This window comes from Lynx rufus, unplaced genomic scaffold (genome assembly GCF_022079265.1).
Source record: "Lynx rufus isolate CCGP_SWC_20201006 ecotype Redwood Valley unplaced genomic scaffold, mLynRuf1.p SCAF_17, whole genome shotgun sequence".
NCBI lineage: Eukaryota > Metazoa > Chordata > Mammalia > Carnivora > Felidae > Lynx > Lynx rufus.
The window spans coordinates 43,243,664-43,264,656 of NW_025814831.1; the positions used below are offsets into that span (position 1 = coordinate 43,243,664).

Below are 20,993 nucleotides of genomic sequence, written 5' to 3' on the forward strand. Positions count from 1 at the left end.
TCTCCAAGGACCAGAGAAATTCGGCTCTTCCAGCGAAAACAGTGCCCTGGCAGAAGGCACCGAGGAACTGCTGCCACAGAAGGCCAGGCTTCGAAGAGGGACAGCAGGACTGGGGGGGGGGTCTCCGGAGGGGTCCCAGGAGTCCGGACCAGAGCGGGACCCAGCCTGGCCACTCGGCTCGGGCCGCGAGAGCCGAGGCCGGGACGTGCGCGCCTAGGGGCGTGAGGCGTCGGCATAGGGTGTCGGTGCCAGCGGAGGCGGGGCGAGCACATCTCCCCGCCGCCCAATCCCCAGCCCTCGTCGCGGCCTCATGAATAAGCAACAAAGCGAAGCGTCCTCCTCCTGGCGTCCCAGACGGCTGAGGGAGCCGCCGCAGCTGCAGGGGCCGCGCCGGGGATGCCCAGCGCGGGCGCCGCCGCTCTCCTCCGCGCGCTGCTCGGCTGAAGGCGCACAGGTGAGCACGGGCCCGGCTCCTGCCGCTCGGGCGGCCGCGCCTGCAGACGGGGCTCCGCGCAGAGACGGAGCCGGAGCCCGGGGCGGCGCGGGGTCGCCCCGGGAGCGCTGCGGTCCGGGGAGCGCGGCAGCCCGGGGCGCTCCAGGCGTGCGCCCAGAGCCCCCACCGGAACGCTGTGCCCCGACGCGGGGTGCGCGGGGGGCAGCTCGGGGCGCGCTGGGCGCGGCGCGCAGGCCTCGGAGGACTCGCCGCACTCCTCGCTCCAGCCCAGCCTCCCGGCTCCGCACCAGCGCGCGGGCCTTTGTGCTGGCGGGGCTTGCAGGGCTGGCTGCTTTTGTGTGGGCTTTTCTTTCTTCTCTCCCTCCCCTCCCAGTCTCTCGGCGGTGGTAGAGAAGTTCCTGAAGACTCTGATCGGCTCCTTTCAGAGAGCATCGATCGCTGTGTCCCCGATGCCAATCAGTGTCCAGCAGCCGAGGAGCGAAAGGGGGCTGCGGTGGCCACTGAAATGTGTTCTGCTACTTTGCAGAAGACCAACAGTTGAGTGTTTAGTGCAGAAATGTCACGGAACCTCCTTGCTCAGACCCTGACCGGTCCTCCAGGACACGGCAGGAGGATGCTGCTTGGAAAGGTCGCTTAATTGGAAAGAGGGCTTGTGGGATAGACACGGAGGAGGTCAGGCTCTGCCTGAGACCACGGAATGGCTGGGAGGTGTTGCCTGGAGGTGCCTGGATATCAAATGTGCCTCCTGGTCACGGACAGAGCCCGACCTGTGTAGATTCCAAATATGTAAGCCATGGCTGGTGAGCTGGCTGAAGGTAGCCGGGGTGAACAAAATATAGGACTCTCAAGAGTTTGGAGTTCTCAAAGATGAGAAATCTTTGCCTTCCCGAGCCGAGCCCAAGGACCTGCCGGGATCTTAGCACCTAATTTCTGTGCAGAGGAGAGAAGACAGGATGCTTTAAAGTGTCTGCATTCTTTCTCTGGAAGTTTTAGTTCTAAACTTAAGGGGGAGCAGGAGTGGTTCACAAAACCATCCATAGAGCTCTGAAGGACTTCTCTAGGAAGCAACATGTGTGGTGAGAATTTGCCTGCCTCCCCTTCTTTTTAGTGTATTTCCTTGATCACACATGATGCTGTTGGACTCTAAGGAGTATTATTGAAGCCAAGCTTATTTAAAGTCATTGTCTGATTTCTGCTCACTTGCCGGCAGAAACCCTCTGTAGCATCTATTGAAAGAAACTCAAAACTGGGGTTAGATTTCACAGTAGCACAGCATTGCTGCTTTTACACACAGTAGTGATTTAAGAGTGATCTGACTTACACATATGCCTAAGGTAGAGCTGTTGGGTTTGTCATAATAATGAACCAAGCACTTATACAGCTGACTTGATATTGATTGTGTTTATTCACAAAATTCCCAAGACTCACCAAGTCTAAGGTAGCTACGGCAACAGAGCCAATTAGGGAAACGTGGATTTGTCTTTGTTTTCATAGGAGGCTCCTTATCTTATATTCTGGTGTTTCCTGCTAGACTTTTTAATATCATAATTTGCTATTACAGAAATGGGTTAATGCATAGATAGAACCAAATTGGGAAGATAGGCTTACCTGTTATAGAAAATTTCCACTTTTGAATCAAAGGTGTACTTATTCTTTATTTAGCAGATATTTGCCTGAAAAGTTGTGTATGGAATTGAATTTTTTGTTCGTTGAATTTTTTTTTTCCTTACATAAGGAAGCTGGGTTTAATCTCTGTAGAATGAAAACTCATTCTATAATTAAGATGTGTGGTCAATCCTGTTTTCCCATATTGTGTTTACGGGTGATTGTAAGAAAAGTATCTGAATCAAGTTTCAGCTTGAAATGTGAGATATTATGTTTATTCCTTGAAATGTCTACCTGGGGATTACTTTCTCCAGTAAAATCGGGTTTACTTTCTCCATGTCAAATCGGGTCATGGAAGAGAATTGTATGATGGATGGAGAAGAGCTTGTTGACCAAGATGGATTAGGCTAGGATTCTGCAACCATCAGGCAATTCCCAGGTCACTTTGTCTACGTGAGAAGCCGAAGGAGGAAGCTCCATGGAAATATCTACAGGGAAAAAAGACACTATGGATGTTTCACATTGCTCACATTTCGGTAGTTTGAGGGGATCATATGTCAATATCACACTAATATATCTTAAATTGAATGATACTTAAAACTTTTTCTTCAAACTGTTTTCATGTCTGTTATCATGTTTTGTCTCTTGTCCACCCTTTGAAGAAAACAGAATGAGCATTGTTACCTCCATCTTGCAACAAGGCAGCTGAGTTTCAGTGATTTGCCCAAGGTAGAGCTGGAACTTGAAGCCAGTATTTAAATCTTCAGTTCAGCTTCTTTTCCCAGGGATAGGATGGTGCACTAGGGGCCACAGGCACTGACATCTTCATTGGTCTGCAGTGCTGCATTGTGGAGAGAACAAAGCTCTTGGGCTCGGTATGTATAACCTAGTTGTGGTCTGCGGGGATGGTAAAGCACTTTGCTGGTAGTTGCCAGTGTAACCTTCTTGACCCCAGCTTACTCATCCTCTTCCCTGTCAGCACTGATGCCGCTTTGCTCCTAGGGAACCAGGCTTTTCTTTGTAGTTATTCTGTTCTCCCTTCTTCCACTGTGGCCAAACATGCTGCTGAAAGGATCCTCTGTCATTCCAGCTACTCAATTTAAAGTGAAGGATGATGAGGTCCCGATGATCTTAAAGCCAATATATTAGGCCAATGACAGTTGTCAGTAGCACAGTGAGTCAGAAATGGGGTACCGTAATGCCATGTGCCACAGCTGGGTCAATAGGGTCAGAATCTTGATAAGCTTGGCTTTAGACAAATTAAATAGCATTGGTGAGAGAACCTTAAGGATTAAAAAGGTAAGACAATGACAAGTTAATTATTGAGGGTCAGGGGATGTACAAAATGGAAAGATAATTAAGACACAAACAAAGAAGGGACAGAGTTTTCCTTTTCCCCTCATCAATCAAAGAATCACTAATTGGTTTTTATTTTTATTTTTAATTTATTTTTTAAGTTTATTTACTTATTTTGAAAGTGTGTGTGTGTGAGAGAGAGAGAGAGAGAGAGAGCAAGAGCGAGTGGGGGAGGGACAGAGAGAGAGGATCCCAAGCAGGCTCCGTGTTGTCAGCACAGGGCTGGACGTGGGCAGGGCTGGATGTGAGGCTCCATCTCACGAGCCATGAGATCATGACCTTGAGCTGAAAAACCAAGAGTATGACGCTTAACCTACTGAGCTACCCAGACACTCCGCTAACAGGTTTTTAAAAGATGAGATGACAATTGGGAAGCAAGTCAACCTGAAGCTCTGAGACTCGTCACTTGTAAATGCTGATCTATTTTTTTTTAATGAAATTAACTCTGAAAACCTAAAATATAGCAGAAGTGAGAATGCAGGTAATTATTACTATTATTAAAATGATACATGGAATAAGTAGCCAGAATTGGCCAGGTCTGAACAAAATACACATTTAGACATGGATAGACCATGCAATTTCATTGAAAATCTTACAGTATAAAATGGAGACTCTGAGCATTCTTTTTCACACTCTTAAACAGTTATTTACGTTCGCTTCACTGCAGCAAATATTTATTGAACACCTCTCCATGCCTACCATTATTAGTAATTATATGGCGGACAAAGGAAGCTAAAACACCAGTGTTTGCATGCAAAGGACCGAATCTCATTTGAGGTGGCAAGACTTACGGACGTGATGATTTGTGCCAGAGAAGTTGGGAGAAGGATGGGAAGAGATTGGGCCAGGCATTTTTGTGACAGCAGTTAGTAAACAGGATGTGGGGGGAAGGGGGCAGGGTTTAGATACCTGGGTAGGGAAGGAGGGAGTGTTCTGGCTAGTGCAGTGCTGTGAGCAAAACTTAGGAACCTGGAATGAGGATGGCAGGTAAGAGGGCAATATACTCGGCTGGTGATGGTTTGTAGGGGAGTTAGTGGTGTGGGTTGTCTTATAGATACGGAATTTGGTGGTTGTAAACTTCGTGACATTAAAGGATGCGTTGGGCAAAAGGGGGCAACATGAAGTTTGACAGAATTCACAAGTTCAGAAACTAGCATGCTCACATAGGCAGGTTAATTGTCCTCTGTAAACCTGTCGCTTTCTCAGCTAATAAAAAATGGAGATAATGATAGAGCCTATCTCATTAGGTTGTTGTTAGGATTAAATAAGGTAATTTACATAAGGCACTCACAACACGTGGCATGTAGCAGCCTCCAAATGGTGGCCACTTTTGGTTGGTTATTGTCATTTTTATTGTTAAGAATAAGCCATCTGGATTGTATAAAATGGATTGGAGAGAAGAGAGTTTGAACAGGATCATCGGTTGAAAGGCAATTAAAATAGTAACAGTCCAGCGAGGTGATGAGAAGGCCAATTCCAAGAGACATTATGGGGGAAGGATCCACAGAAGTTGTGAAATCTAGACTATAGAGAAGAGTTCAGGATGACACCAAAGTTTAGGTGAAGAAGACGGTGCGTTTGAGGTGGTATCCAAGTTTCTTCCAGGGGACAGTGAAAATCTAAGATGAGGCAGCCTTCTTCCCCAAACTCTATACTAGCTACTTATGGTATTTTGTGTTTATCCCAAGAAAAGGAAAATATCAGGCAGATTGTTACCAGCTTTTTGGCATTCTCTATAGGCCTCCTGTGTCTTGAGTACTCCTAGGGCAATGTTCATGTTCCTTACATACTACCCATGGAACTCATTTCCTTTGGAAAAAAGGAACTTTGCCAGTGATGAGAATGTTTTAACATGCTGGTTCCCTTCTGTGTCTACATGTTGGTAACACACAAAATCAGCAGTAGACATTTCAGTTGGAAACGGTGTTGAAAAAGCGTTTAAAAAAAATCCTGGTTATTAAATCTAGCAAGACGGCTAAATCTGTATTTTCTTATGTTGTCTTTCATTTGTCTTTGTAACTTGACCGTGCCTCGACTTGACAAAGAAACAGGTTCTGGACTGTATCTATTTAAGATCAAAGACAATGGTTGACAGAACAGCTTATCTGCCCACTGGTGGCAGAAATGCAGTAAATTGTTCAGCGGACTGCCGAGCCATGAGGATACCCCGATAGCAAATGATAGACAAAGTGCTACTGATTTGCTCTGAAAGGCATGCTTTTCAAGCTATTATTAGAAGCCAATACCATTATCAGCATTTTGGTTAGAGTTTATTTACCTGAATTAATGTGCACGGATGGATATAGTAGAAAGAAGGAGCAGCCATGGTGTGAAAGAAAAGTTAGAGAAACATTCTTTTGTATGTTAAACGTTCTTGAATTGAGTTCATTTAAGATAATGAAGACACAGAGTACTAATTAGCAATTAAATTTCCCCACCCTCTCCTTCCCCAGAAAAGTAGGCTCTGGACATTCCTCTGTTTGTTCACTCAATATTTACTGAGCATTCCCTCTGTGCCAGGCACTTTGCCAGGGAGGGGGTACATGTCGAGGAAAAAAAGAAAAGGCCTACAGCCTGTGATAGATGATCACAGATGATTATTTAGTTTTAGAAATATTGCCATTGCGTTGACAACGGTCAGCCTTTTCTTATTTATTCTCTAACGTCATGCAGCTCTCAGTGGAGGACACCATACTCATGGGAGTGGCTGTCTGAACTTGTGCTTTGAAAGATGGAGAAAGGCCTAGAACTTGAAGGTCATTTACCAATTTATCTGAGTTGCAGGCATGTTCCCTGCTGTCATCCTTATAGGCTGTCTCCTCTGCTTCTTTTAAAGTTCGGGCATCGCTTTGAATAGTGGGGAGAAGGAACATATGGCTGCAATACACAGACATAGAATAGGCTTGCAGTTCACCCCCATTTTTTCTGTAGTTGGATTTAGAAAGCAGGTGTCTGACACTTAATTACAGAAGGAAAGTCTTTGAGAGCAATGGCAGAATTCCCTTCGCACAAATTCTAAAGCTCGAGATCTAGCTGGAAATAAAACCTTAAAGGAATATTCTGTTTGGGAAAGGCAATTGAGGCTATATTAAATCTCTATGGTTTGACTCCCCAAATCTGATTTGTTTATAAAATTCTCCTCTCAGTCTGCATGACTCTAGAACATATAAATAAAATGTGAAACATCCATCCAGTCATTAGAGTGCCTTGCCTACCTGATGGCACAGTTGTTGGAACATGAAAACATTTGCATTTTAATTCTATGCCCTATAGATAAAATATAAAAATGGATTCATGGAAGTAGAAGGGATTTATAAGATTATTTTGTTTAACTCCTCATTTTATCAAAGGAAAAACTGAGGCCATTTGCACAATATCCCATAGCAAGTTCTAGTAGCAAGAAAGCTAGGATTCAGGAATTGTTTTTCTCCTTCTAGTCCATATCTCTCTAAATAATACTGTCATTCATGATGGCCTGTTTTTTTCAGGTTTTTATCCAGAAGCATGGGATCATGTCGACCAAGTTTTTAGGCCACACCCTACATTGTATGGGATGTTTAGTAAGATTTCATTGAATGGGAAAAATATTTGTTCAGAAAAGGGCAGCTCTTTGAATAGATCAGAGTGTTCTTTAGCTTTTACATATGTTTCATAGTTCAAGTTGTACAAAGACGTAGTTTCATCAACGGTGAACATTCTTGTTTACAGTGCTTCTATATTTTTGTCTTTTTTTTTATTTTATTTTTTACATTTATTTATTTATTTATTTATTTATTTATTGAGAAACAGCACAAGCGGGAGATGGGCAGAGAGAGAAGGAGACACAGAATCCAAAGCAGGCTTCAGACTCCGAGCTGTCAGCACAGAGCCCGATGAGGGGCTTGAACTCACAAACTGTGAGATCATGACCTGAGCTGAAGTTGGACACTCAACCGACTGAACCACCCAGGCGCCCCCTATATTTTTGTCTTAAGGGAGGCAGCAAGCCAGATACTATTACTAAATGTGTTACCTGGCTACGAAGTGGGATTCTTTAGGGGTCATCTAAAGTATGATGATAACTGATGTTCAGAATGTTGACATGTCTTGGCACATGCTAGTCCCCCTTTTTGAAGTATCTTTCCCATATTCTCTCCTTTTAAAATGATGCTAGCTCCCTGTATGTCATTTAATATTTTAATAAAATTGTTGCAGACTCTCATCCCACATAGAGGGAAACTTACCATCCCTCTCACTATCTCTGAAGATTCTTGAGGGGGTGTAGTGACTTCTATTTCTCCTAGTCACCTCTGGCTTCAGTTTTCTTCTGTTGCTAAATTTATGATCCTTGATATATGCTGGTCCTTTTCTGCACATGGCACCTCATGACATCTTCTCATTCCTGTAGTCTCCCAAAGTACTGTGGATTCAAGATTTCTGTGTGACAAATTGTCCCTCACGTGGTGGCAATAAATGGTTATAATTTCATCCCACTTCTGTGCACAAGTTCAGACAAAGCACAAGTTCAGAGTAGCTTGGCTGGCTGGTTCTGGCTCAAGGTCTCTTAAGCAGTTATGGTCAAGATGCTACAATTGTCTGAAGGCTTGAGTGGGGCTGGGAAGATGACTTCAAAGGTGACTCATTCGTGTGGTGCTGGTGGTTTGTCAGGAAGCCTCAGCTCCAAATCTGGGGATTCCTCTTTCTTCATGTAGAAAAATTCAGCCTTCTGTTTTCTCTTCACCTGTCTAGATCATGCTCTAAGGACTTGACCTTTTCTTGGTCTCAGAAAGACCTACAGACTAAACAGGGAAGCTTTGAGCTTCTTAAGGGGAGACGGACCAATGAAAACTTACTTTTTATATTTTATGTGTGCACATTATGTGCTTAACCCAAATAGTTTAATGATTGCACATGAAAGAAAGAAAAAAATACAACTTTTATAAAGATTACGTTTTTATTCTAGAATTTTCATTCTTAGGTTTAATTTCCTAGAACATCTACAGCATCTGAGAGATTTCTGATGATGGAAAAAGAAAGAGCCCAAACAGCAAAGTAGATAAAAAAACCCCGAAACTCATAAATTTGGGGGGGGGATTAGTAGTTTTGCTATAGTTTTAGTTTTAAGGAGAGTGTGAGTAGTTTTTTAAAAAATGCAACAAATCTTAATCTAATGATAATGTGTATTCAGGAAATGTTGCTAATTTAAAATGTATTTCATTTTCTTAAAAAGTTTTTTTTCTTATAAACACCAATTTACATTAACTCTTTTACCATTTCTACTCCTTAATTTTTGAAACATCAAGGGCATCAAGGGTTTGTCTTTCATTTTTATAGTTGTTACAGAGAAAAGAAATTATTTAAGTGTTTTAAAGAGGAATTTTAAATTTTTTTTTTTCAACGTTTTTTATTTATTTTTGGGACAGAGAGAGACAGAGCATGAACGGGGGAGGGGCAGAGAGAGGGAGACACAGAATCGGAAACAGGCTCCAGGCTCCGAGCCATCAGCCCAGAGCCTGACGCGGGGCTCGAACTCACGGACCGTGAGATCGTGACCTGGCTGAAGTCGGACGCTTAACCGACTGCGCCACCCAGGCGCTCCTTAAAGAGGAATTTTAAATGAAAATCATTTACATACTTAAAAAACCTCTTTTTAAAAGTTTATTTATTTTGAGAGAGAGAACAAGCAGGGGAGGGGCAGAGGATCTGAAGTGGGCTCTGTGCTGACAGCAGAGAGCCTGATGAGGGGCTCGAACCCACAAACTGTGGGATCATGACCTGAGCCGTAGTCAGACGCTTAACCGACTGAGCCACCCAGGCGCCCCTACTTAAAAAACTCTTGAATGTAACTGGTATTCAGTGTTTTATGATGATGTCTTATACGTTTTAAACCATAGTTGAAAGATCTCTGAATGTAATATAAATAAATGTAAGGTTTACTTTCTATATCTTGGACATATTGCCATTTTGGTAGTCATTTGCTTATGTGATTAATAGAGGAATTTGGGGAGACTATTGCAAATGTGACTTCAAGGGTAATTTTTTTTCAAATAGGTATTAAAGAAACAATGAACTTAGTCCTTGAACTATGTGTACCTTTTCTAGAGAGCTTCAAGTTAAATCAGCTGCAAAATTCAGCAGGGAAAAATGAACTGGGTTATCCAGTTCTCAAAGGTACAGAGAAGTAGAACAGCCGTCTCTTCCATACCATCTCTGAGCACCACGCCAAGGAGATGATTTTAACTTCTGACTTTACTTAAAGGGGCTTATTTACAAAATACATTTACATGACAGTTTGATATGCTTTATTTTTCTGCAGGGCTCAATTACTGGAATTGTCAACTCTGCCAATTTATGTGCACATTTCTCTTCCACTATGAGCAGACCAATTGTATTGCACATTTGTCTGGCATTCTGTGGCCTTCTACTTCTCAACGTTGCCACACAGTGCGTGGCCTTCCCCAAAATGGGAAGAAGGGAGATAGCACATGGTCTTGCAGAAACAGGGCAGCCAGAGAGGATGAACACAGATGACCCAGAAAATGACTCTATTACTTCAAAGTGCACTCCCCAGTTGGTAGTCTCTGAAGACCCAATGATAGTGTTAGCGGGGCCGTCAGCAACATCTTTAAATAAAGTATTTCCTATTAACAAAGAAGCTCATCCAGTAGGAACTGGGCTTATGCAGCCTAATAGTCCTGACATTTACACTGCTACTGAGACAGTGATCCCTGTGGAGGAGGAAGTGTTTGGGTCCAGCCAGCCAGAGAGAGTGTCTCCTGAAAGCCGACTCTCCAAGGCCATGCTAACCAACCCTACTGCTGCAACCGCACCTCTGAATATGGATGAGAAGGAGGAACTCTTCAGTAGTACCCTCATTCAGCCCATTGCGGAAGGGACCACAGAAGCAACACTGGGTTTTCTGAAGCATGTGGATCATCAGTTGTTTGCAACGGAAAGTCAGGAAAGATTTAGTCTGGGACATTTCCCTTCCTCTGATGTGAATACTAAAGAAATGCTGACCACCAGTCCAAGGACAGAAAAGTTTGAAGCTGACGCAGAACATAGGGCAACTTTTTCCCCTGGTGCTGAGCCCGCAGCAGGCATGGCGCCTGGAAGCTCCATGCCTGATAGGGAGAAGCCTTTGCAGATGACAGCTGATCATACCCAGACTACCGCCACCAAGCACTGGCTCACAACCTCTGAGTACACCCTGAGTGTTGAGCCAGAAACTGACAGGCTGCTGGGAGCCCCAGGAGTCACAGTGAGTGTCAGCACTGCTGTTCCAGCTGCCTCTGTCATAAGTGATGAGTGGGATGACACTAAATTAGAGAGTGTAAGCCAGATAAAGATCCCAAAGCTTGGAGACAATATGGAGACCCAGGTGGGAATGGAAACGTCTCAGACAGCCCGAGTAACAGATAACGATGCTATGGAAGGTATGGAAGAGGGTGAACCTTTGACAGAGGTTGCAGATGTGGCTCTGGGGCTGCCAGAAGGGGAAACCCACATGGGGACAGCCCTGCTAATGGCACCCGGGGAGGAGCGATCGTCTGCCTTCACGGATCAAAGTTCCTTTACTCCCACAAGTTTGATGGAAGATATGAAAGTCTCTGTTGTAACCCTCTTCCAAGATACTGCAGACTTCATGGAATCCACTAAGGAGAATGATGCTATGTTTTTCATAGAGACCACTGTCTCCATCTCAGAATATGAATCTGAGGCACATCAACTATTGGGACATACACTGAAAGGTAAAAGAAAGAAAGAAAGAACAAAAATAAACTTTGGGAAGGTTTTGATTTGAATTTCGTATTTTTTAAAATTGGTATAATTGACATATAGCGTTGTATTACTTCTAGGTCTCATTTTATGGTTTTTTTTTTTTTTTTTGAGTGAGAATTTAGAAGTTCTCTAAGTTTTGATGAAAAGCAGAAGTAAACAAATACAAAATGTATTTTGTGTAGAAATTACACCCAAATACAACCTCTGCATGTAGGCCATTCAACAGGAAACAATTTGTCCCCACCCCTATCATTTGGCAATTTTGGGGACATTTTTGGTTGTCATAACAGACAGGTGCCAGGATATCTAGTGGGTCAAAGAGGCTTGTGAACATCCTGCAGCACGTAGGATAGCCCCCAACCACAAAGACTTTTCTGATCCAGAGTGTCCGTAGTGCTGAGAAACCCTGAAATAGACTGATAGTTTTCACACATGTCATTAGGAAAATGTATAACTATTCAGGAAAATGTTGAAGAACTAGCTATATGTTTAAATGGTATAATAAACAATATAGGATATTATTTACATATAGGTGTAAAAAATACTCACATACCTGATAATCTCTTACCAAAAGCTTTCGGTAATATTTATCCTAACAGCATTAACCACCTGAGTTCTTTGATTTTGTTTTCCCAAAAAGAAATCCCTCTAGAAATAAGAAAAAACCCCAATACTGATGAATTCTCTCTGTTGGCTTAATACTGTAGTACTTCCTCTTGGCCTTTATATCTGTGACTGTTATGAGCTGATGAGCCTTACATTTGTTGCTGACGGATAATGTTTTTCTTTTATTATGTGTAGTTGGTCAGATAACAGCATGAGGAAGGATAGACTTAGTATACATGCATATGCTCATTCCAAATTGTTTTGGAATATGTTCATCTTGTTATATCAGCTCAGTAGCTCCATTAATGGAAATTTCAAATTAGTAATATGTTTTATAAAGTGTTGAGATTGAATTAAAATGGTAAGATTGAATTTTACATGTCCAGTTCAGTTTTTAAGGACCGAAAGACTTAGTATACTGTACATTTTCATAGAAGCTTCCAGAAAATGTTTTGTAAGTTGGTTGTTAAATTCCATTGAGAGAGTTGGGTCTCCATTACCATGAAGATATTAGATGTGACTGAATAAGAAGTTTACTTCAGTTTTCCATAACAGTTTAAGATATTCCTGGAGCATTAAGTCATATAGTTCCAGATTATTCATCGCATAATTGAATCTCTGATACTTATGTATTAGAATTGCATAGCTTGTATTAATACAGCCTAAAATGTAAAATGAATTTGATGATTATATGGTTCTTATTTTGATTATTGAATATGCTCCTTAGTCATAATTGTGTCATTTAACTCACTTTCCACCTAATGTGACAGGCATAGTTAGCACAGTGGTTAAGAGCACTAACTATGTAGGCTTCTCTCAACCTAAATTGTGTGTAAAGTGGGTAATAATAGCTGATATATTGGAGTATGTGCTAAGTTTTACACGTGTTAACTAATTTAATCTTTGTAACAACTCTATGTGATAGATACTGCTATTATTTCCAATTTACAGCTGAGGAAACTCAAGGCCCAGAGATGCTAAGGAATTTGTTCAAGGTCACACAGCTAGTAGAGGCCGAGCCAGAATTCAGACCCAGGCAAATTGACTCTAAAGCCTGCATTCTTGAATGCTATGATGTATGGCTTCCATGGAATGGTATTAGTACCTACCTCCCCTTAGTACACTTTAGAAGATAAAATAAGATAATGCTTACAATATACTTAACAGTGCATGTATGTAGCATATAATAGAAACCCAGTAAACATTAGTTACTGTAATTATTATTCCTTTATTCAAAATGCTAACTTCTTTTTCCCCTTCAGAAGTGCAAATGTGAAAATTAATAGATATAAATGCTTCTGAGAATTTTTAAAAATTATTTTTAATTTTTATTTATTTTTGAGAGAGAGACAGTGTGTGAGCAAGGGAGGGGCAGAGAGACAGGGAGACACAGAATCCGAAGCAGGCTCCAGGCTCTGAGCTGGCAGCACAGAGCCTGATGCGGGGCTCGAACTCACGAACCGCGAGATCATGACCTGAGCCAAAGTCGGACGCTCAACCGACTGAGCCACCCAGGCGCCCCGAGAATTTTTGAATATAACTTAGTTCTGTATAATTTGTTTCTTCACAGACTGGTTATGTTGATATTTATAAAAGGGAGCTCAGCCGTTGACCTTCCTATTTTGTTTTGTATTTTATTTTATGTTTTTCATGTTACTGTATTTATCTCTGTCTCAGATTGATTCATTGCTCCTGAAAGCAGCAACACTGAAAACATTTATTTACTGGCATTTTGTATCTGAGCGATCCATTTGCTTTCCCATACCCTGAAATAGATATTTTCTTTTTTTTTTTTCCAGTTTATTAATTATAGAGTGACTTTTTAAGGTACAGGGAATTTGTCTATTTTAAAATGTTGTATCCCCCCTTTTAAGACATCCTCACTCAAGAGATGACAACAGTTGTTCAAGAAACAGAAGCCACTTTATCACTGGTGACACAAGAGCAGCAGGTTTCTACCCTCGAGGTTACCAGAGAAAATGGTAAGACTGAGGAAGGAGAAGAGCCCCCCTCCACCACATCTGGTGTTCCTGCCGTTACTCAGCTGTCGAGGAGATGGGAGCCTCTGGCCACGACACTTTCCACTGCGGCCACGCCTCTGTCTTTTGAAGTTACTTCTGCTCTGGAAGGTTTGTAAGGGAGGGAGAATTTTGGGGATGGATCTTGTCTGAGTTAATAAGGAATAGAATGAGTGAGGCAGATGTACCCCCATCTGCCTGCACTCACCTAGAGAATGAACAGAAAATGCAGGTGAATGCTCTGTTGTCTGGGGAGATGTGGCAAAGCCTAAAAGGATGAGGGGTTAGTTCCCAAAGCAGAGTCTCCTGGTGGCTCATCACTGGGGCCTGTGAAGGCCAGGCTTCCTGAGAACTCTCTCCTTGTTTGACAGGCCTGGCTGCTAGGAGCCAGGGGGTGGAGTGAAAACAGTGAGGACCAGGGTTTGAATCCCAGCTTTGGCCCTCACTAGTATTGTGGCCTCAAGCAGGTTTCTTAATGTCTCTAAGCCTGGCTTGTGCATCTTTATTACTATTATTTTTTAAATTTTTTTAATGTTTATTTTTGAGAGACAGCACGTGCGAGTAGAGGAAGGGAGGAGAGAGAGGGAGACACAGAATCTAAAGCAGGCTCCAAGCTGTCAGCCCAGAGCCCAACGTGGGGCTTGAACTCACGAACTGTGAGATCATGACCTGAGCCGAAGTCAGACGCTTAGCTGACTGAGCTACCCAGGTGCCCCTGGTTTGTGCATCTTTAAATAATGTCTACCTATCTTTAAAAAAAAAAAAAAATTTAATGTTTATTTATTTTTGAGAGAGAGAGAGACAGAGCATGAGCAGGGGAGGGGAAGAGTGAGAGAGGGAGGCACAGTATCCAAAGCAGGCTCCAGGCTTTGAGCTGTCAGCACAGAGCCTGATGCATGGCTTGAACTCATGGACTGTGAGATCATGACTTGAGCTGAAGTCGAACGCTTAACCAGCTGAGCCACCCAAAAGATGCCCCTGCCTATCTCTTATGTTAATTTCATTTAGTTTATTTTTGAAGCTAATTTTTCTATTTTTTTTTTTTTTTTAAATTTTTTTTTTCAACGTTTATTTATTTTTGGGACAGAGAGAGACAGAGCATGAACGGGGGAGGGGCAGAGAGAGAGGGAGACACAGAATCGGAAACAGGCTCCAGGCTCCGAGCCATCAGCCCAGAGCCCGACGCGGGGCTCGAACTCACGGACCGCGAGATCGTGACCTGGCTGAAGTCGGACGCTTAACCGACTGCGCCACCCAGGCGCCCCTAATTTTTCTATTTTGAGAGGGAGAGAGAGAGTGCATGTGTGCGAGTGGGGGAGAGGCAGAGAGAGATGGAAAGAGAGAATCCCAAGCAGTTTCCATGCTCAGCACAGAGACCACGACCTGAGCTGAAATCAAGAGTCAGTCACTCACCTGAGCCGCTCAGGCACCATGCCTACCTATCTTATAGGTTATTTTAAGGATTTGAAATAATGTATATAAAGTGCTTTCTATAAAGGAGGCCCTCAAATGTTCTGATATCTTAAGGACAGCAAAGTTTTCAAATCTTGGTGATTATTGGAATTGCCTGGGGATTACAAAAATTATTAGTTAATTATTTTTGGACCTCATGTCTCTGTCTCATTATTTGTTGGTCTAAGTAAATAGGCTTAATTTATTGGCTGAGTTTTTTTTTTTTTTAATAATGTAATAAATATCTCCCAATCCTGTCTCTCCAAAAAACCCCGTAGGGCCTAGTTAGTAACCTACATGTAATCCTATATCTCAACTTCCTCCTCTGACTGGTAACTGTCATCCTGAATCTTGTGTTCCTCATTTCCCTGAATTCCTTTTAGTTTAGTTTTATTAAATGCACAAAATTATGCATTTAAACATTTCAGTAGTTTTTAACTTTATAAAACAGTATTGTGCTGGAGATAACCTTTTTGGGACTTACTTGTTTTACTTAATAATCTATGGCTAAAATTTACCTAATGTGGTTCTTTTGTTTTGACTGTTTATAATGTTCCATTATGAAAATAGATTGCAGTTTATGCATCTAATCTTTATGCAGTCTCTTCTAGCAATTTGCATTTGGGTCATTTCCAGGTTTGGCTGTTGTGAACACTGATTGCTGCCATATGCATATTCTCTTGCATATTCTCCATTGTACATGTACAGGAGTTTCTCTTGGTTATATTAGAAAGGAACTGAATCGCTGGGCTCTAGGTATGAATGTTTGACTTTAGGGGGCAATGCCTAGTTGTTTTCCAAAGTGGTTGCACCAATGTATACTCTGAACAGCCATGGATGTGAGAGCCTGTGAATCCATATCCTGGGAGTTAAAAAAAAAATAGTTTTTCGGTCTTCACCACCAAGGAGATTCTGATTCAGTAAGTTGAGATACGTGGAAAGCATGCAAATCGATTTTTAAAAAACTACCTCAGAGATCCTGATGATCTACCAGACGTGCAAAATACTACTATCCAAGGGTTTTTTATATAGGGGAAAACCTGGAGCTAAATCTGGCTGCTTTGAAATTGAGCATATTTTAGACACATACTCTTACTCTTTGGCTTAATTTTTAAAAGTAGTTCTTGGCATGGGGCGCCTGGGTGGCTCAGTTGGTTGGGCGTCCGACTTCCGCTCGGGTCGTGGTCTCGCCGTCTCGCGGTCTCGCCGTCTCGCGGTCCATGGGTTCGAGCCCCGCGTTGGGCTCTGTGCTGACAGCTCAGAGACTGGAGCCTACTTCGGATCCTATGTCTCCCTCTCTCTCTCTCTGCTCCTCCCCCATTCATGCTGTGTCTCTCTCTCTGTCTCAAAGGTAAATAATCGTTAAAAAAAAATTAAAATGAAAAAGTAGTTCTTGGCATATATTTTAATAATTTTTAAAACATACTAATGTTTATTTATTTAGTTTTGAGAGAGAGAGAGAGAGAGAGAGAGTGTGAGCGAAGAAGGGGTGGAGACAGAAGAAGACAGAATCCCAAGCAGGCTCTGCGCTGTCTGCACAGAGCCCCATGCAGGGCTTGAACTCATCAACTGTGAGATCATGACTTGAGCCGAAACCAAGAGTTGGATATTTAACTGACTGAGCCACCCGGGCACCCTTAATAATTTTTTGTTAAATTTTCTATCTTTTCCATCGTTCTATCTAAAATTCTGCAAAATCCATAGTATTGTCAATGGAATGAGTGGGGTATTAAAATTTAAAAAGAAAGTTCTGATTTGAGACAATACATTTTCCTGGAAGGTAAAGTGTCTGCCTTGCATAGCTGGATTGATGCACTATGGGAAGAGGGAGCTGGCCTACGTGCCAAACTTACTGTATATAAGATACTGGTTTCATTAATCATTTGTTACTTAAAAAGAAAAAAATACATGTATACATTTCCCCTAATGATCATCTTTGGGTCAAGTCCTATCTCTTGTGTTTGACAGATCTAATGGACACCATCACAGGGCCAAATGAGGAATTGTTCACACCAGTTATGGGCTCTCCAGTGACTCCGCCTGGAATATTGGAGGAAGCACCCAGCATTTTCCCAGCACTTTCTGATTCTGAGGCACCCTCTGAGACAAGAACCATTGTTCCATCCATTAGCCGTGTTAATACAGCTGCCTCATTTGGCCTGGAACAACTTGAATCTGAAGGTACCCATACATTGAAGAGAATCTTTTCTGTGACTGATTGAGTCACTGAGCAAATGTTGTTTTGAAGATTAAGGAGAATGTATTCCGTATGCAGTGTAGATCAGGGGTCAGTAAACTATGGCCCGGCCAAATCTGACCTGCCATCTATTTTTGTATGACCTGCAAGTTAAGAATGATCTTTACATTTTGAAATGATTGAAAAAAAATTAAAATGAGAATAATATTTTGTGACATGTAAAAGTTAAATAAAATTCAAATTTCAGTATTCCTAAATAAAGCTGTATTGGGACCCAGCTACACTTGTTCATTTACATACTGTCTGTGGCTACTTTTGTGCCAGATTAGCAGGGTTGAGTAGTTGTGACAGAGACTGAATGCCCACAAAGTATAAACCATTTATGATACGGCCCTTTACTGAAAAAGCTTGCTGGCCCCTGGTCTAGATCAATCGTTCTTAACTGTAGATGAACATTAGGATCACTTGGGGGAACTTTGAAAAAATCCTAATGCCTGATTCCTCCCAGTGATTCTGATTCAGTCGGTGTAGGATACGATCTGGTGTCCACATTTTGAAAGAGTGCTTTAGATGATTTAAAATCTGCCAGCTGGATTGAGGATATTTGTTTATAAGGAAAATTCAAGTTTCCCCACCAGATTTTCTTAGGTAGAAGTTTTAATGTGGGTTGTATTTTCACAGCACTGCTCTGGTTGTTAGTGCTGGGGTTTTCTTCTTTATGACCATCTCTGGGATGTTCATAGGATGTTGTACTATTTGGAGATGGGTAGTCTCTTTACCTGTTAAGACTGAGAAATTCATGCCAAATTATACTTTCCAAGACACTGGCTTTGAGCGTGAAAAAGATGCTCGGAGCACAGCTGTACATCCACAAACAAGAAGACTGGAAATATGATGAGAGGTCATTTAATTAATCAGCGTTTTGGCAGGCAAACAGCTTTTGGTTGGAAGTGCAGAATATCCAGAGATTTGTAATGCTGAGTTTCTAATCTAGAAGACAGGTAAGCTTTTGGGAACTAAATTATCTGTGGGTTTGATGCAGTAAAGACATAGGATGTGGTGTTATTTAATATTTTGTCTGCTGTGTAGCAGGGAAGGTGGTTCATCCAGGTTTGCAGCAGACTCTCTCACAGGCTTTCAGGGTAACACTGGTAGTTTTCTGGCAGAGAAACATGACATTTTAGGAGTAGTGTGGAGAACTCCATAGTAGAAGGCTGGTTTGAGAAATGGATCAAAGCAAGCTCAGAGGCTGATAGCTCTTGCACTCCACATTGAGATAAAAACCGTATGACTTTGAGATTAATCTCATATTAGCTGTCTGCTCTCCTTGACGCCATCTGGAAAAAGCAGGTTTCCCCAAATTAACCTGCGTTAGAGATGACAGCTTTACCCGGCAGGGCTCATTAAATCAGAGGGAAAAAAAATATATTTGTGAGTAATCCATACTTGTGAAACTGCAATAATTTTCTAAATTTAGTAGATGATGGCAGTTGCGTTGAAATATGTGAGAATTTTCTTGACTTGCCTAAGATGTCCTGGAGTTTTAGTGCTTTTCTTCTACACAATTCAATTCCAGCTTCTTTTTGAGAATATATTTTTTCGGTTTTTGATCTAAATTATGATCCTTGTCAAGGCTTATGGAAGACCCTTCTGGTTTAAAAATATTCTGTCAGCTACATTGTTGGGCTTAAGATAGGGTTTTGAATAAGCACACCTTTTCTTCTAGGACCCAGGAAGTGCACAATGTATGTTTAATTAGTGTACATTAATAACATCACAATTAGTTTTATGTTGGTGCATCTACTTCTCTGGAAGCTGAAGTGACTACACTTATTTAAACAGATAAACCGGGGCGCCTGGGTGGCGCAGTCAGTTAAGCGTCCGACTTCAGCCAGGTCACGATCTCGCGGTCCGTGAGTTCGAGCCCCGCGTCGGGCTCTGGGCTGATGGCTCAGAGCCTGGAGCCTGTTTCTGATTCTGTGTCCCCCTCTCTCTCTGCCCCTCCCCCGTTCATGCTCTGTCTCTCTCTGTCCCAAAAATAAATAAACGTTGAAAAAAAAATTAAAAAAAAGAAAAAAAACAGATAAACCTACTAGATTTCTGTGTGTGTTGGAGGCCTGCGGTTTCAAGGCCTGTTTTTCCGCCTTGTCTTTGAGACCTTTGGGTGAAGGATTTTAATTCTATCATAGGGTTATACCCAGAGGAAGATAATGTATTCTTTAAAAAAACACTTTTTAAAAAATGTTTATTTATTTTTGCGAGACAGAACACGAGTGGAAGAGGGGCGAAGAGAGAGGGAGACACAGAATCCAAAGCAGGCTCCAGGCTGTGAGCTATCAGCACAGAGCCTGACGTGGGGCTTGAACTCATGAACCGTGAGATCATGACCTGAGCTGAAGTCACACGCTCAACTGACTGAGCTACCCAGGCACCCTGAAGATAATTTATTTTTACTAGAACAGAGGGTTGTGTGCTACATCAAGTTACCTACCTTTGAAGTTTTAATCTCTGTGATGTGTTGACAAATGACATACAATTTTCCAGTTTAAAGATGTGTGTTTATTTAATTATATTATTAAATTTTTTATATGCTATATTAGTATCTTCTTTCCCACTAGGGGACAGAAGCATTTCTCCAGAGAATGGAGTATTTTTCTCAATGGGATATGGGCAAGACATGCCATTATTAGATACCAGACATCCAAGGATCAACAACCTTTGTGGAAATTTCTGAATGTTTATCCTTTAGGGGATAATTAGGGGCTCAGACAAACCTCAAATTGTATCTACTTGGCCCCCTGTCTTCTTTGTCTCCTCCTTTACGGCTCTACAGCATAATCACTGACTGTCTTAGTTTTCTAGGGCTGTCATAACAAAATACCACAAACTGGATGGCTTAAAACAACAAAACTTTATTCTCTTGTAGTTTTGGAGCCTGAAAGTCTGAAATCAAGGTGTAGGCAGGGTCATGTTCCCTCCAGTGCCTCCAGATGGGTAATCAGCCCTTGCTTCTTCTAGTTTCTGATGAGGCATTCCTTGGCTTATGACAACATGATTGCAACCCCTGCCTCCATGTTCACATGGCTGTTATGCCTAAGTGTGACTGTGCCCAAATTTCCCTCATCTTACAAGGACACCAGCCACTGGATTAGGACTCACTCCAATAACTTCATCTTATGTTGATTGTATCTGCCAATAACCTATTTTCAAATAAGGTCACATTCACAAGTATGGCAGGTTTTGAATATGTGTGTGTGTGTGTGTATGTGTGTGTATTTATATATTTTATATATTATATATATATATATTTATACACACACAGAACACATATATACACACATACACATACATATAGTGGGTATGCAGTTCAGCACATATCAGGGGTCTGTTTCTGAGAAGTTCACCAGGGGGTTCTGAAGGCAGACGTGCTCTGTCTCTGCAATATCCACTTGAGAGATGTGCGTTTGAGAGCAGGAGAAGTTGTGATGTGTTCTACATTTCTCAGTCTCTGAAGAGACTGCCTCTATATGTGCATTCCACCTTG

At 42.0% G+C, this 20,993-nt stretch overlaps 1 protein-coding gene across 1 annotated transcript in view; it reads left to right on the top strand.

Annotated features, from left to right (window-relative positions):
• Positions 1 to 310: 310 nt before the first annotated feature.
• ARMH4 (armadillo like helical domain containing 4) overlaps positions 311 to 20,993 on the top strand; it is a 122,043-nt gene continuing 101,360 nt past the window's right edge. The window contains exons 1-4 of the mRNA XM_047079759.1: positions 311 to 454; positions 9,711 to 11,145; positions 13,657 to 13,911; positions 17,221 to 17,433. Coding sequence (XP_046935715.1) covers positions 311 to 454; positions 9,711 to 11,145; positions 13,657 to 13,911; positions 17,221 to 17,433 — 2,047 coding nt within the window. The remainder of the gene's footprint in view (positions 455 to 9,710; positions 11,146 to 13,656; positions 13,912 to 17,220; positions 17,434 to 20,993) is intronic.